General features: G+C 43.5%; 1 protein-coding gene across 4 annotated transcripts in view; it reads left to right on the top strand.

Annotated features, from left to right (window-relative positions):
* Positions 1 to 3,497: 3,497 nt before the first annotated feature.
* PLEKHA7 (pleckstrin homology domain containing A7) overlaps positions 3,498 to 17,874 on the top strand; it is a 146,357-nt gene continuing 131,980 nt past the window's right edge. For 2 of the 4 annotated variants that reach the window (XM_038139893.1, XM_038139894.1), the window contains exons 1-3: positions 3,498 to 3,799; positions 3,895 to 3,971; positions 4,109 to 4,166. In XM_038139893.1, coding sequence (XP_037995821.1) covers positions 3,717 to 3,799; positions 3,895 to 3,971; positions 4,109 to 4,166 — 218 coding nt within the window. In that variant the 5' untranslated portion in view covers positions 3,498 to 3,716. The remainder of the gene's footprint in view (positions 3,800 to 3,894; positions 3,972 to 4,108; positions 4,167 to 17,874) is intronic. The other 2 variants (XM_038139895.1, XM_038139892.1) reach the window with 1 other exon arrangement.

The following is a 17,874-nucleotide window of genomic DNA, read 5'->3' as shown; positions in this document are numbered from 1 at the left end:
ATGCATCAGCTCAAGATTTGGTCATATGACAACGGTGACAAATTGAAACAGGGAGTTCCTAACTTGATATAATGGAAGTATTTTCACCACAGGCATATGGAACTAGTTGCTAAGAGAGGCTGTTGAATTTCTGTCCTTGGAGTATTTTCACATCCTTACCTGGACAAAGGCCTGGGCCACCTGGTCTAAAATCAATACTGACACTGCAGGAGGCTGCACTGGTGACCCCAGTCTCTCTCATTGCAAGAACTGAAGAAAATCAATGAAATGGGATCTGGGTTCACAACCAAAAAAAAGAAAGTGATTCTTCATACACAGCTCAGGTAAGGTGAACATTAGGAACACTTTGATGCTGCTGGATGATAGAAGTTATGTGGGCTCTAGTCTGGACAGGTTCACAGAAAAGATCCATTAGGAGTTAGGTATGGAAACAACACCTTGAGCAAGAGCTTTCTGAGCCCACAGGTTCTGCAGGCAAGCACTGGATGCAAGTGCTGGAGCTAAGGAAAGAAGCTGGGGAGCTGCCCATGACTGTCTGGCTCCTGTGCTTTTCCTGGCACCTGCTCCTGTTGGGACACGAGACAGAATATTAGACTAAACAGACATTTAGTTTGACCCAGCACAGATGCTTTTAGGATCTGAAATCCAAACCACAATAATGTTTATTCAATGAAGTTACTATTCATTTGAGGTGGATAAGCCTATTTTTTTACAGTGGTCGAATGGCCAAAGCCTGGTGGAGCTGGAAGCTAAATGCAGTGAGTTCTTGCAGCTGATGGAGCACAGAAGACTTGCTTCAGAGCATCATGGCAATGAGTGACTCCAGAGCAAAAGCTGGTCTTAATCTTTTCTGCACAGACCTAAACATGCAATGACACTAAGTAACTAGTACTTGATTGACTTTGGAATTGCACAGGAACTGACTTTATTGCAAGTTCTGTGATAACTCACACCTGACCAGAATGACTCAGAATTTTTAGGGTTTCTGCAGTGGGTTGACACTGGCTGGACATCAGGTGCCCACCAAAGGTGCTCTGTGACTCCCTCTCCTCAAATGGTCAGAGGAGAGAAAATATAATGAAAGGCTTGTGGGAGAGATTCCTCACCATTTACTGTCACAGGCAAAGGACACTCAACTTGGGGAAATTAATTTAGTTTATTACTAATCTAATCAGAATAGTATATTGAGAAATAAAATCAAATCCTAAAAACACCTTCCCCTAACCCCCATTCTTCCAATTTTATTCCTGATTCTCTACCTCCTCCCTCTCAGTAGCATAGAGGGATGTGGAATGGAGTTCCCATGTTCACCACATGGGATGAACTCCCAATGGAGTTCCCCAGTTCATAATGTGTTGCCTTTGTCACTCCTCCTCAGGGGCGAGGACTCCTCACACTTCTCCAGCATGGCATCCCTCCCCTGGAACACAGTTCTCCATCCACTTCTCCAACTAAGTCCCTTCCCATGGGCTGCAGTTGGGCATGTGCTGCTCCAGTGTGGGTCCCTTCCACGGGGTGTGGTCCTTCCTTCAGGAACAGCCTGCTCCAGTGTGGGTCCCCCCTAGGGTCACAACTCCTGTCAGCAATCCTGCTCCACCATGGGCTCCTCTCTCCCTGAGTTTGGAGATCCCTGCTCCAGCATGGACTTCCCGTGGGGTCACAGCCTCCCTCAGGCACCCATTTGCTCTGGAGTGAGTCTTCCATAGGCTGCAGGTGGATCTCTCCATCCCTGTGGTCCTCCATGGGCTGCAGGGGTACAGCTGCCTCACCATGGGCTGCACCACGGGCTGCAGGGGAATCTCAGCTCCTGTGCCTAGAACACGTCCTTCCCCTCCTTCTGCACTGACCTTGGTGTCTGCAGGGCTGTTCCTCTCACATCTTCTCACTCATCTCATTCCTTCTCTGGTCCCAATTCCTCCTTCATGCTAACTTTTCTCCCTTTTAAAATCCTTTATCCCACACATTGGCCAGCATTGAGTCAATCCTGGATGTCATTTCCTCTGTTGGATGTAAGGGAAGCTTCTGATAGAAGCCACTCCTGCAGCCCTCCTGCCCCGCCCCCCCAACTTTGCCATAGAAACCCAATAAGGTTAAAAAAAAAGGCAGCATAGAAGTTTTAGTATTAGAAGTTTTATTCAAAATTCTGACTTAGGATAAAGGGCTACAAGATAGTCTTTCCTGCTTTATAACTGTGGATAAACTAAAATTCTGTGGCTTGTTAATGACCATTCCTGGTTGTTGGATGACACTAGTATAGTGTGTATATATACAGCATAGTATCTTCTCCAATAGTGGTCAAAAAGGGAAGTTTACACAAAGCTATCCTGATGCACCAGACCTGCAATGTTGTCTGAAACTGGCGTGAAATAAAGCAAAGCCCTCTCTCTCCTGTCTGATGCCGCTTTTCTTGCCTCCTACTTTCTTCTGATGATTTATTTTGGTTATTTAGAAGGAAAAGCAAACGTTATCATTTTCCCTGTACTGCAGCACTCTGCCCTGCATGCTGACGTTCTCCCTCTCCCCCACAGCCGTGTCCTCAGTTGGTCTCCTCTGTTTTTCTTTACTAACCTGACCGCAGTCAGACCCACCTACCCTTTTCCCCACCCCTCTTTGCAGCCTGTCTTTCCCGTTTAACACTCTCCTTTCACGCCAAGCCTGCCAATGTCCCATTTCCTGCCTTTTTGATCCCTCTGTCTTCCCCAGTATCAGAACAGCACGGACCCACAGAGCCATGCTTGGCTCCGCCACTGCTGCTCTCATCGAAAGAGGCATTTCTGCACCCTGAACCCCTTGGCGCTGTCAGTCCTGCTGCAACTCGCACTTCGGCCAAGCCACGGCACTGGCCAGGACTCCCCACCTGGCACGCCTCCCTGGTCGGCTGGCTGGCGCTAGGATGAGAGTAAGAAAGCACGGGCTCTGCTGTAGGGCACACCACTCCACTTTGTCCCTCAACCATATTCTGAGAGACTGGAGCACCTCACTCTAGCTGGAGCATCCCCACACACCGCACCACACCACGGAGGGTGTTGGTGTGACTGGGAGCCAGCCCAGCCCCACTGAAACGCACCGAGCGGGCTCTCTCGCGTTACCCTCCTGCCTTTTCCAGGTCATGGATGAACACAGGGGCCGGCACAGGTCACTCCCGGTGCCGGTGACAGCTCTGCTTTGTCGGCCGGCTGCTGCTGCTGCCTGTGTGCGACGTTTTACCCTCGGTGTCCCCGTACCCTGCGCCCGAGGCTCAAAGTCCCCGCGGCCTCTCTGTCCCTCCTCACCTGGCGCCGCGGCGAGCGCGTCCCCGGGGCACGGCGGCAGCCAGGTGCGCTCACACCGGTACATCCCCCGCTCCCAGGGCTCCGGGAGCGGGGCACGGGACAACCCCGGTCCCTCCGCCGGGCGGAGAGCGCCTGCGGGGATGCGCGGCTCCCGGCGCTCCGCGCTGCCCGCGGCGGTGCCCGCAGGGGGCCGCTGCGCCTCACCGGGGCCCGCGGCCCACACGGGGCCGGGGGGCGGGCGCGGGGCAGCGGCGGACAAAGCCGGGCGGCAGCTCGGCGGGCTCCCGCTCCCGCCGCCGTGGCCGCGGCCTCCCGAGGGGCGGGAGGTGTCGCCCCCCGCCCGCGCCGCGGTGGCGCTGCCGAGCAGAGCCGGGCGCTGGGCGCCGAGCGCCGGCCGCCCGCCCGCCCGCACCCCCGCCCCGGCCGGCTGCGCGCACGGCGAACATGGCGGCGGCGGTGGGGCGGGACACTCTACCTGAGCACTGGTCCTACGGCGTCTGCAGGGACGGGCGCGTCTTCTTCATCGAGTAAGGGGGAGCCGCGGGAGGGGCGCGGGGGGCAGCGCGGCCCCGCCGCCGCCGCCCTCGCTAACAGGTGCATGTTTTCCGCTTCTCCCTCGCAGCGACCTGACCCGCACCACCACTTGGCTGCATCCGCGCACCGGCGAGCCCGTCAACTCCGGCCACATGATCCGCTCAGGTGGGTGCCCGCGGCGCGGCGCCCCCTCCTCGCCCCCGCCCCGCGGCCGGGAGGCTCCGCGGGCGAAGTTCTCACCCCTCCTTCCCGCTCTCTCTCTCTCTCCCTCTCCCTCTTTCCCCGTCCCCCGTGCCTTGCAGACCTGCCCCGCGGATGGGAGGAGGGGTTCTCGGAGGAGGGCGCCAGCTACTTCATCGAGTGAGTACCGGCTCCCGGCGCCGCGCCGACCGCCCAGGGCCGGGGGGCGCTGGCGGCGCGGCCCCGGCCCCGGCCCCGGCCCGGGCTCATCCCGGCCGCCCCCGCACCGACCCCGCACGTCCGCCGCGCTCATCAATGATCCGCGCCCGCCAGAGCGGCCCCGGGCTGCGCCGCGCCCGCGGGAAAGTTGTCTCCGGGCGCGGCGGGATGCGGGATCCCCCCAGCCGCGCTCCGGCGGTGGTCAGCAACAGGTTTCCTTGGAGGCGGCACTTCAGTTTTCCCTGTTTGTTTGGGGTTTTTTTGTGTGCGTTTGTTTGCGAGCTGGCTGGTCCCCCCCCCCCCCCTCCCCGCTATTTACGGTGAGGTTTGCGGCAGGTGGAGCGTTGCCGTGCTGAGCGCCGGCCGAGGTGGAAGGTGAATGGTGGTTTTGTTATTTTAAATGGCTCGTGGCTGTGGACGCAGCCCCGGGAAGTTTTGCAAGTGAAAGGCTTCCAGTGTCTCTTCCCGGAGACGGGGCTGAGCGGATGAAGTTGCCTTGCCAGGGCTGGTGGTGGCTGTCGGGATCTTTCATGTGGCGTTTCTCGTTCAGAGAGCAATTACAAGCGGGGATGTGCTTTTGAGGTGCTTTTATTCTATGAGATGCAAGCATCTTGCAGTAAAGTAGACCTAAGAGAGCTTCTTTCAAACATCGCAGATATAAGGCTTTTACAAAGACAAACACCGATGTAAAAGTAGAGATTTAATCAAGTGAGTAAAACTCTGGTACATCTTGGATAGAGAGTCACGTGTGATGTCTTTGCGTTTTCCTTTGCAAATTGGAATGCCTGGCAAATTTAATGGAACCAACAGAAAAGGACTGGAAAGTGCTCAGACTATCTCATTGCCCCAGTGCAGAACTCCCAGGTTGTTAAGTGCTGCCCCAATAACTGCTGACAGCAGTGTCACAGTTGTGCAGTATTGACATGCCTGCAGAGCGTACCCCAAAATCTTTGGGTAACTTGAGGTTTTAGTAAATATCAAACTTCTAAACCATACTGGGCTGGGTGAAGGAGCAATTGACTGAAGGTATAACAAATGCCTCACATGTAGGATGTTTGTTAAATAAAATTCCAGGCGATCCTGAAATGTCCTTTTTTCACCTACAGAGGAGAAAAAAGGCATTCAATCTTCATTTGTCTGAGCCAGAGAATTCCTTCCAGTGCTGGGCTGGACAGATAGTTTAGCCCTTGACTCTTGAGGAGGTGGTAGCAAAGCATTGGAGAGCAGCTCAATAACACTCAGAGCTGCCACCCTTTATCTATGGCCACTGTGTTGAAAGAAAGGAATAAAAGTTGTGCTGGTTGCACAGGCCAGAGATGGAGCTCTAAAATGTCCAGATGTGTAAATGTACTGCAAACAGATCCTTTACATGGGTACACAAACTTCTAGGTATAGGAATACATCTATTTGTTTTTCTGTCTTTTCCAGAAACTGACTAGTGCCGTTTTAGAACAGCTTAAATTTCTCTTCACAGCTGCTCTGTTTGGAAGACTATCTCTTGTCTTGTTTGTCAGGCAGCTGCAAAACTTTTAATTTCTCATCCATTGAATTAGAGTTCTGCGCAGTGCATTTTCATAACTTGTGCTAACAGTGCTCTTTACCTTGAGCTGGAACTGCTGCAGGAAATGAAATAAGGAATGGAGTGTGTATTTTACTGAGCAGTTTAATAAAGTCAGTCATCTTTAGCCAAGCAAAGTTTTGTGAGGAGACAAAGCAATGTTTTAACATAAATCTGTTCAGTTTGAACTGCTTCAGACCAAAGATCCTCCTGATATGGAATACAATATTTAACTCTTCAGCAGTGATACTTCCCCCAGAACTGCACTAACCTCTCTAATTGCAGCTCAGAGGCTTCAATTAGAAGCCTAGTGGAATTTTTCATTTTTTCTTCCATGAGCATATTGAGCTCTTGTTGGACTCATGTAAACATCAGTATCCTTAGATGATGATTTCCATACCTCACTGCTCTGTTCATTCCTCCTGTATTGCTTCCACGTGATGAGTTCTCAGCTTACAGAAAAGGTTACTGGTCCCTAAACGCATGATTTCACTTGTTGTACTATTAAATTCCATCTCCTGGCATTCCAGCTCTCAAAACCCATGAACTCTCCTGGATAACTACCCAGTCCTCTTTGTACTGGTGACAGTTGCAGTCTGGTGTTGTCTACAGAAAGTTCACAAACACATTGTTACTCTTTGGATACTAATATACTGAAGGGTGTCAGAAGGAACATTCCAAGTAACCCCTCCCCCTTGTGGTAATTTCCACAATTAATACAGCCTATTGTAGTTTAACCACATTGGCCATTTAATGGATCTTATAAGTCTTATTTCTCTAATGAAATTAAAAGTATTACTAAATATTACTGCTGTTTTAAATAACTTCAATCAAATATTTTATTTCAATATATACAGCTTAACTTCACTTACATAACTGATTTCTGGTACAGACATCATAAGAAAATTAGATAAAATATTGGATGTGAGTTGTCTTTGATGTAAAAAAACTTATGAAATCTTACGTCCATTTATTTCCATGTGTTTATTGCTTCTTTCTGGGGACAAACTTGAAACATCATATAGTAAAACAAAGGTTTGAAACATCCTAAAGTAAAACAAAGGTTTATAATGTGATCAAACTTCATATCAAAACCAGGTAAGTTTTTCTCCCCTTTCCACCTAACAGGAGTTTGAAAAGTTCCAAAACTCCACTTCCATTGGATAGAAGCTTTCCAAATGAACGTGCTGTGGTTTAGAATGTTTTTGCTGTCCTGTGGTTGGGCAGCTGTCCCGTAGTTGAAGAGGTGCTGTTTTCCCTTTGGTTATTTACATGAGATGCTTGTCTGAAATCACATTCCCTCATAGCCTTGTTTTGCTCAACTAAGCAAGCCACGTTCTTTGTGCAGCCCTTTACGAAGGGCTCTCCATCTCTTTGACTCTCCTGTGGTTCTTCTGCACCTCTTGCAATATGAAGTCATCTTTGTTGCATGTGAGTGACCAGAGTCCTCTGCTGGAGTGAGCTTTTGTGAGGCTCTCAAGCAACAGAAGTGCTTTCTTGGCTTCAAACATTTCTCAGTTTTCTGTATTTTAGGTTGTTTGCCTATTTAGGGAAGACACCCACACTGACAGCACATGTGAATGCTGCCAATTGACTGAAACATGCAGGTCTTTCTTTTTCTTTGCTGCTTTAAATTTTAAGAACTGTAATTTATGTTAGGAAGCTACATTCCAGTTTTTCCCCTTTATGCTCATCCATATCTTTCCAAATGATTTTCTCTGTTCCAAATATTCCTCAGGTTTTCTTGATAGTGGCAAACCCTGTTAGGGCAGTGCTGTCTCTTATCCTAAAATCACTAAATAGAACATTAAATAAGTGATGTATAAACTGATTCTTCCGGATCTTCATGTAGTAGTCTTTGAAAGTATCATGGTTGCCACATTTTTTGAGTGCTGAATACAGCTTGTACCACACTTTTCCATCTCTTTTTTTTGCTTGTTTACTGATGTTTTTCAAATACCTTGTGTTTGTGGGGCTTTATGGGAGAGTCCCTGCAGAAAGGTTGTTGCTGAGCATACGTGGAGCTGAATGAGGACCGGACAGCACTGGCTCTGGTTTGTTTCTGGTGGTCGGGTTGCTGATGTGAAATGTTAATTGTGGTTGGGAAACTCTTTGTGGGGAAGGAGATGGGACATGCAGGGAGGGCAGTGATGATGGTAAAGCAGTGCATGTATGCATTACAGTGCAGGTTTTTCTTTCCATTTGCTTCTCTTTTCCTGATCGTCCAAAAGACTTGGGGAAGTTGGAAAGCTTGGAAAGTGTGGAATGTTTTTTTACTACCTTCTTACAGCTTTCAAAAATGGAGGTGGCTGTTGGTGTGAAAGGATCTGTTCTTGCAGTGTTAGATACCTAAGTGGCTTGTATTTAAATATGTTAAAAATCTGTACTGGTGCCTCAGAGATTCTTTTTGAAAGCTGCTATGATATTGCACATCTGAAAGGTAACCATGCATTCAAATTGTAGCCTAGAATTAGGAACAAAAAAGTAGAAATCAGCACTTCATTATCTGAAGTTAACATTTTATTTGTTTCTGAAGTCAGTTTCCAGTTCAACTTGGCCTCTTCTTTGAGTAACAAAGTGGATGGATGTACAAGAAACAAACCCATGAAATTGGCATAGCAATAGTCAGTAACTGTTTGCAACTGTTATTCTTTAATTCTTGTATTTAGCCTGTACTGTGTAGGAAATATGCATGGTATGTGTTTCAAGTGTTTGGAAATAGCAAAAGAGCAAAGCACACTAAACAGAAGTCTGCCTTTTTAACTTTGCTGTGCCAAGCCTGTACATTCACTGAAAACCATACAGGAGCTCAGATTCACCCACAGATGATACCCACTTAATGATTATTTAATCACAGAAGCCCAAAGGGGAAGAGAGCATCTGGATTATTGAGTTCAGTCCTTTTGATTATCTGAGAAGATTGTTTCATAATCTCATTAATAAATTTAATCAACAGGTTTCTTCTGCCCTGCAGAAATTCTTCTCTTCTTCACTCCTAGTAAGATGTTGAAAACGGAATAATTTTTTTGTGGCTGTTTAGGTCGGCTAAAACTCTGTTTACTGTAGGTGTTCCTTGACCTGCTGTAAACAAATTATTATTTCTTGCTCTGTTCTCCATGATGGTTATTGCTGTAGAAGTAAAAGATACTGGAGCACTTAGCTACTGTAAGGAATAGTGATGACCCTCATAATGAGGTCCTCATCTGTGTAGATGATGTCCTTTGTGGTTCTTGACCCTGTGCTTAAATAAAAGGTAATGTATGAGTAAGTACATGAAGTGACATGAAACCCCCCTGTGAGGTTGGGTTCACTTCACTGTGTCACAGCTCTGCATGGCCAATTTGAGTTGGATTCCTGGAGTGGAATAAAAATTGGGTAGATGGAGCCATGTGAGAACTTCACTGTAAGTGATATGTTCACACCATCTCCAGAAAATCTCTGGTGAAATCACTGGGTTTTGTGTGCTATAGAGTGTCGAGGGGAAACTTTTAGGGAAAGAAACCTGGAGTGGTTCCTCAGCAAGGGGCAGAAGACCTAATTTGGATACGCTTGGGAGCACCACGTGCAGCAATGTGCATTCTGGCCACCAGTAATAGCCCACGGGCAGGAGTTGCCTTTGAGGGGGGCTGGACTTCACGAAGGTAATTTGTACGGGTGGAAAAGCGGGTGTGGAATAGAGAAGTGGAAGAAAAATGCCAGAAGTGGTTGTTGTGGTGAGAGGCGAGGGTCGGGAAGCTGCTGTCCCATCCCGCAGTTCTGCGGGAGCGATCCATGGTCTTGAGCGGCCTCTACTGGCTCCTGGCAGCAGGAGGAAAGCTGCCAGGCCGGGTGAAAAACCCTGCTGGTTCTTCCTCTTCTCATTTCAAATTTTCTTGGAAGAAAGTGTTCCGTTTGGGCTGTGGGAAAGCAGAACTATACACAGTAAAAGTAAATCTCACTGCTTGCACGGGTTTCTCTGTGTCTCTCCTTGTCCTTTGTTCTCCTGCTTTGGGTTTGGTCACACAGCCTGTTTAATACATTTTGTTGTCCTGGATTGTGAGCAGAATTGAGCTGGGAATATTGGATCTGCTGGTTGGATACAGTAGCTGTGTTTCATTCCACCTGGGGAAACAATCCAGTGTCCTTTTGGATGGCAGTTAAAATGGGAGATCACTCATTAGCCAGTGCAGTAAATGCTGATGGATCTGTGCTGGGGCAGGGATGGCTGGCAACTGCAGAGAGCAAAGGAACGGCTTTGTAGTTCAGCTCCCAGAAATCGGGGAAAGGATACTTTGTGCATGGTGCCTGAATTTCAGAGTGCCCTCTGGAAGGGCAAGATTGGAACTGGGCCTGAGGAAAATGCCATCTGTGGTTTGGTTCAGCAAGGTATGTGAATGAAGAGGGATGTGGTGTGCATTCCTTAGGGGAGGGAAGAGCACGTAAGGGAAGGTGGTGGAGTTTGTTTGTTTTTAAAACAAGGCTGCACCACAAAGTGCTTAGCTTGGTTCAATAATCTGTGTTTGCCTTTATTCCAAAATACACACAGAAAATTGAATTTGGACTACCTGAAGAGGCCAGCAAGGATAACACACACTTAGCGTGAGATGCTTTTTTAGGTGTTGGATGCTTCTGGAAATCCAAGTTTTCTGGGAAACGGAGCAACATTCTTTTGTTCTGGTTGGGGTTATGTGGCTTCCTTGTGTTGTAGCTCAGAAAAAAAAGGCATGAACTGGTTATTCAAAGCTGCCAGCCTCCACATTTTGTTTACTACACATTCCAGCTTTTTGAAAATTAATGTGTAAGAAAAACTTCATTCAGCCTCTTTCCTAAAGCACTGTCCACTTCTGCATTCCTTGGATCAGTGCAGCAGAATGTCTGTGCCTTTTTAAAGAAGGTATATATGGCAGTGGGGGCTTCAATGTTTCTGAAAGTCTGTCTAAAGATTAAGCATAAATACAGTCATACAGCTGTACTGGGCAGGTATTGCTGTAGTCTTAAAAGTAGTTTTCATAACCTTGAGTTACGTTTCAGACTTCTTTTACAACTGTGCAATATGCCTGTCACATCAGATAGGGAAACAATTTATTCAACACTTTTAATTTTATTTTATTAATTATCCGTTGTCTGCCAGAAAAGAGAGAATCTCAAATATTTGGGACAGCAGAATCTTGATATTAATGCTACGTGTTTGGTTTGAAGAAGGTTGCTTCTTCATTCTATCAGTAGTAAACTCTAGCTACTGGACCTAGTTAAAAGGATTGCCTGTCTGCAGGCAAATACATTGTGCAAGATGTTCTTGTGTTTTATAATGGAGGAAACAAAAAGGTACCTTTTCTCAGGCAGGTCTGGCAATCCTGAACAATCTTAGCAAGTGCTTCAGAGAAAAGAGAAGTCTAGGCAGCTGTGAAATACATGTGTTCTATACCCTGCATTTTCCCATCATTCCACTTGCTGCAGATGGATTATACTAAAATGAGTTTTAACCTCACTACTGATCCAAGTTTGCTATCATCTCAAATATTTACATTTCTTTGGTACAGATTAAATGTACTGCTCCAGTATTGCAGTGCTGGATCTCTGCAAAGACTGGCTTGAATAAATTGGTATCACTTTTATTTAATATCACATCCAATTCTAGTCAGTATGACTGTAGACTCTAATTTGCTGCTAAATCTAATTTGTTTTGTCTTTGCCTCCTAGATGTGCTTTTTAAACTTTTTTTTTTTTTTTGTTATTATGGCCTCAGTTTGGATAACGGTGATAGATGGGATATTTTATTTATAGCTTAATTGTCTTTTCCTACAGCATTATTAAACTGTTTTACAAGGTCTGCTCTATGTCCTTAGAAGCAGAACTTTTAATTTAAAAGCAGATTTGTAATTAAAGATGTTAAAATCCAAGAAGAATCTGATTAAGCACCCAGCCCTTCTCTTTTTGATTGTCTGCCACGGAGTACTTGGCAAGAATGTCACTGACTTGTCTAGACAGGTACAAAATCTTGTTACCAATACATAGTAGGTATGTGCTTTTCTGCCTGAAGTTTTGTCTTTAAACTCTTGTTTTCCTTATTGCTTATCTGTACCTTTACAGATTTTATCTTTAGTTTAATAAAAAGTGCAACTGAAACTGCCAAAACTTTTAAAATGAGATTGGGATGCACTGCTGAAATGAAGCGTTTCAGTAATTCTGGATTTTATTTACAGTTCTTTGTCAAGTGAGGACTTCTATTATATTTTTATTTACTTACCAGAGACCAAATATCCTGAATTAAGAGCTGACTGAAGCATTTGAAAATACACATTCATTCTGCAACATGCAGGTGATTTTTTTTGAGGAGCTCTGTATAGACTCTGTAAAATATAAGCAGGAAAGCTGCTGTTAATTTTCTGTTTTATTTAATCTGGAAAAATGTAGTTACTGCCTTTTGCAAGTTGCATATTTATTTCAAAATGTCATAGTTTCATATTCATCTTCAAAGCAGCAAAATATTTGAGCAGCAACTTTCACTTAACTTTCACATTGATTGTTCTTTACTTTTTGCAGTTACTTTTTTGTTCTTTTTCTTGGGAGAAGGAAGATTTGCTTTGATTAACTTAGGAAATTGATACCAATGTAAAGGAGAGCAATGAGAAGATAAAGGCAATGTTTGTCTATCAAGCAGCATAAATCAGAGGCCAAAAGCTAAAGTAATTATTTTTTTTTAAATGTGTGTCTTTTTAAGCTAATTTTGGATGTTTTAAATGTGTGCTCTGCATGTTTACCTCTGAGTGCTTGAGTTCAGTGCCTGCTTAGAATCAAAGAAAATAACTGGGCCTTATCCTAATACCTGGAATAATAGATCTGTTTGATCTTTTTCAGCAAAATCTTTAAACACATCTGGAGACAGAACTGTGCTAATAGGCATAATTCATTTAATGTCATTTTCACTGGCTGGTAAAGCAGTCATATTTTCTGTACCTTTTGCTGAAGATCAGGAGTTATAACATTATCTGTCTGCAGGGTGAGAAAACACTGACAAAATCTGGGTGTAGACAGTTGTTCCACAGAGGACATGGTGATTCAAGGCCATGTTAAATCTCCTGGACAAAATTAAAATTAAATTAATAAAAGTTAGCTGCAAGACAATGAAATCCATTTTTCTTAGATGACAATTAGCAAACACTTGATATTTATTGTTGCCATCTCGGTATATTAGCCCTATTTTAAAATTCTTTTACTTAACGAGTGGAATTCATGAACATGCTATTTTTTAAATGTAAAGTCTTTGCTTGCTTTCCAATTAAGACAATTATATTGTCAAGTGGCTTTTGAGCAGATGTTTTTATTTCCTTCCTTGGAAATCATAGATTAATGCTGTTCTTTAAATGCTACTTTTGTGCTTTACTTTTTTAGCACAGAAATGCTTGACTGCCTAAAACGATTTCACTTAGTGATGAGATTTATTCCTTCAACATTGCATTTTATTATTCCCAGTATTCAATTTTAAATGGCCTAACCACTTTCCTTTTGCTCTTCAGTTGGCTTTGTAGTGAGGTGTGGTTTGAACTCATTAAAAAAAAATAAAAGTCAATGACTTATTTCTCATGTGAAATCATTACATGAAATTCTTCAAATGAAGAGATTACAGGTAAAAGTTGGGCTTTGATATACTCATTTCACAGGATATTTAGTCCTTTCAGTTGAAATGTGGAATGATAAATCTTTACTTCAGTGGAGTGTGTCAGTGTAACAGATGTTACAGTGTCTGGTTTTTCTCTCCTTATTGCTAACTTGCCTAAGAAGGTGGCTAGCTAAATCTCTGGATCAAGAGTCTTTCTTGAGAGTTGCATTTCCCTGCCTTCCCTGGAGAATACTGAACTGTCCATTCAATTGTCAATTTCAGTATTCCCTGGAGAATATTAAATTGTCTAGGGAAATACTGAGACACCAGAATGGTGGAAGGGAAATTGAAATTACTGAGGTCTGTCTGTGACAGTGTCCTCTGGGAAAGAAGTAAAACAGCATTCACTTTTATGACTTTAGGTATGTTTCCTTGGTGTGGCATGTGATTGTTGGGCATGAAATTCAGGTTTTGCTTCTGCATTCTACTTGAAGGATTAAAAACTATTTCAGGTAGAAGCAGAAGTCACAGTTAATGTTACTAACCCTGAGCATCTGGTGTCAAGGTAAAACAGAAGTTACTAAAATACCTGATTAAGGCATTTAAGCATAATACCCAGTATTGGCTGAGCCAGAGCTGCTGTACTGATGCAGAGTAGTCCTTGCTGAGAGATTTACAAAGAATATGAATTTTTAAAGTCTGGTGGTTTCTCTCTCACTGAGCAATTTGAAGTGTTGCAACAATATTGCTGGTTTTCCAGGTGATCCAGTGGATTTTAGGAGAAATGTCTTCAAATTTCACATGAGGTTGAAATTTTAAATAACCCTTGTGCTGAGTGGATTTTTGCACAAGAAAAACATCTGAAAACTCTGTAATCTGCCAAGGATCTTTTTTCGAAGTGTCCCATTGAAATATGAGACCGTGCGGTTCCATTTTTTCTCCTAGCACTGCAAGAAAAAGGGGTAGCGACATTGCACAACGGTGTGCTTGTCTTTGCTGGAGAGCTTCAACAACATTTCTGCACTACAGGGAAACACCTACTCCTTTTAGTGGCTACAGCAAGGAGTCATTTAGATTGGAACCAAAACTTCAGATCAAGTCCAACCATTAACCTGGCACTGCCAAGTCCATCATTAAACCAAATCCCAAGTGCCAGTGAATTTAAATGTGCCCAGGAATGGTGACTCAACTGCTTCCCTGGGCAGCCTGTTCCAATGCTGGATGACCGTTTTGGTGAAGTAATTTTTTCTAATATCCAATCTCAATCTCCCCTGGTTCAGCTTGAGGCCATTTCCTCTTGTTGTGTTGCCTGTTTCTGGTAGAAGAGGCCGACCCTCACCTGGCTACAACCTCCTTTCAGGTGGTTAAAGAGAGCAGTAAGGTGTCCCCTAAGCCTCCAGGAAAAACACCCCCAGCTCCCTCAGCTGTTCCTCATAAGACTTGTGCTCCAGAGCCTTCCCCAGCTGTGTTGCACTTCTTTAACTGGGGATCTCAGCTGTGACTTTCAAGAGGGGTGGCTGCAGAGTCAGAGGGCAGCTGAGCAGCAGTGGCAGTGCCTGAACTGATGGTTCTGTTCTAATAATAATAGTTAAATGTCCCAAATATTGGAAGTTCGTGATAATGCTGTTTAAACTGAGTTTGCGTAAAGAAGAGAACCAAAAAAGGAGGAAGGATATGAAGTACTTCTGGAAATGTAGGTAAGCGGTAAACTGAAAGCCTTTCAGTGTGGACTTCTAGATGTGTTGTATGTTCAGAAATTAAAAGAGATGAAGCATTTTAGACAGCACACAGTGTGGGCTTGGAAAGGCCAGAAACAGTATTTATGTTGGGTAATATGGATGGTTTCAAATGCAGTTTCTGCCCCCCCTCCCCATCTGTGTTCTCTTTCTGCACCATTTGCTGCATCAGCATTGCCTATAAGAAGGGCCCCAGGGTTTTATTTTTTCCATTGATCAGATGCAGCAGTCAGCAAATAAACTGTTAAATGGTATTGATAAATAACATGGGCTAAAGGCAGAAATGCAGGAGGAAAATCGAAGTTCCTGTGTATGGATGATATGACTTTTCTCTCACCAGAAAAGCAGCAGTCAGAGAGTTTTTATCCAGCTCATCTTCCTCAGTAAGTGCAATAGAGGAATTACAATAAGCAATTTGGGGAGTGCCTCTGATTGCCAGCCTGCTGTTCTGGTGTCACTGCGCTGGGCAAACAGCAGGAGCTCGAGGAAACTGTGGTTTTGGAAATCAGATTAAGTGTTGCCTAAAATCTTAAAAGGAAGTAGTTGTAAACTGTATTTTTTAGGAATATGAATAGTCTTTGAATTATTGATGAGCAGAAGAGCCTTGTTTGTGTGTGGAAATGAAAACACTTGTAAATTTGTGTTTAGACTGTTACACAGCTGTTTCCTAAGTAGTTTCTATCACTTAGGATGAGGTACATTGTAAACAACCCAGTTGCATTTTCTTTGTGGGCAGGGGGAGTATAAAAAAAACCCTTAATTTTTATGTATGGTGGGCTGCTAATGAATAATATATCTATTGTCTTTAGAAAGAAAATTCCAAATTGTTTTTTCTCATGGATTTTTAAGATTTCTGTGATTAGTAGTAGAATAAGAAAATCTCTTAATGCACTGGATAAACTGTGATAATTCCAAATGAACGAATGCAAATGGAATTGGTTTAAAAGTACCATTTTGCATGAACAATTTTGGTTTTCCCAGAATGTTAATGATATATTAACTTTTTGTTCCTTTCAGCTAATTTTTCAGGAGCTCCATGAATGCTAATGAACATGGTTTACTTGTTATTGGGTCTGTATAACAGTTTTGGGTGAAAATGAGTGAGAGGAATGTACTGGAATTGCTGTTCCCGGTGAATTTTGGTGTCTGTGAATGTTGTAGGTGAAAATACAAATTAAGCATGATTATATGCTTGATTGATTTAATAGAGGTCTTAAGGATTCTGTCACAGGGTTTCTTGGTTCTGCAGTTATACAGAAATTGAGGGATTGTTGACCTCTGCAAATATATTAAAAATTCTGGTGCATTATTTATTTTTGTGTTTAATTTGACTCAGCAGCTCTTCCATGCCAATTAACTTGACATTCCATTTATTTTGGCTACTGATGTTTGCAGTGGAAATGTTAAATTGCCAGTGTAAGAATTCTCTGCCAGGGAGGTGAGTAGAAATATGGAGAAGGAATGAATTGAGAGTGCTATAGTTTGGGAGGATTGCCCTTGTGAAGAATCACAGTGTCCTGCTGATTTAAAGGGAGTGTGCTTCCCTCTCAGCTGACTGTGGTTTTCTTTAGGTTGAGCTTTAGTTAAGAAGTTTAGGGTACAGCTGAACCTGCCACTTAGGAAAGGATTATTTTAAGAAAACCCAACCTCCTGGAAGCTTTTAACTGTTTGTGAGGTAGACAAAATAATTTCTCTGTAACAATCAGAGAAATTGCTGTTGTCAGCAGTTGAACTGCTGTCTTCATGAACAAAAATTACTTCTGATTATCAACTGTACCCTGCTTAACCATTTAAATACTTCTGCTTACTTGTAGGTTTTTTGTAATGTTTTGGACTGTTCTGAATTTTATGTATGAAATCTTTCAGTGGGTATTTCATGCTGCACTGTGTGTTTCCAGAAATGAATGTTTGGTGATCTAGAGTAGAAGTCACAAAACAATTTAAATGGTGATAGTTAATACATAGGTCCCACTGGAATTTCACTTCTGATGTGAGCTAAAGTAAAGTGTCTTAATAGTCTGTGATACAAATGGATTTTTAAAATCTTACATCTTAAATCTCTTGAGTGCTTCAGATAAATTTGAATAGTAAATCGTGATTTCCTTTTCTGTTTTTCAAGCTGGTTTTAATCTAAAGCCATGTAAATTTGTTCTCCCATTCCTAATGGGTCATAAATTGTAAAAAGAAAAAGTGGTTTAAGTGTGTTCCTGATAGTTTTTCTTCAATTCTGACATACTTGTTAAGTGAATTCACCGAATGAGAGAATGAAATATTTTCTCTGTACTTGCCCAGAAGCTAAAGCATTAAACGAAATTTTGAAAGTAGTTAAGAAGTACATTAATTACTTTACCACCTCATGTTATGGGCAAATTAAATTAACAAGGATGATGTTAAAGTGCAGAGTTTCCAAAAATATGATGGGGAAGGCTTTTGTAGTATTGTGTTGAAATAATTATGTGTGCATGCATTTTGAAAAGCTCCTGAGATGATTTGGCATCAATCAAGGTCTTAAATCAAGCCTTTAGACTTCATCTTCTGGGGAAAACCAAACACACCCCTCTGGACTTTTGAATGCTGTATGGAAAAAAAAAATTTTTTTTTTCATTCCATCTAAGGTAACAATTGCTTTTGTAGTGGCTTCCATTCTTTAAGGAAGTTGCAGAACTCTAATCTTGTAAGGTTTTGACAGTGAAGTTATTCCCTCTTCCCAATCAGTTTGTGTCAAAACTGATGGTAAAATACATTCATAATTATGCATTACGCAGCTAGCAGCTTCTCACCTCCCCCTGCAATGAG

Source organism: Motacilla alba, chromosome 5 (assembly GCF_015832195.1).
Source record: "Motacilla alba alba isolate MOTALB_02 chromosome 5, Motacilla_alba_V1.0_pri, whole genome shotgun sequence".
Lineage (NCBI taxonomy): Eukaryota > Metazoa > Chordata > Aves > Passeriformes > Motacillidae > Motacilla > Motacilla alba.
This window is presented reverse-complemented; position numbering and strand designations above follow the sequence as displayed.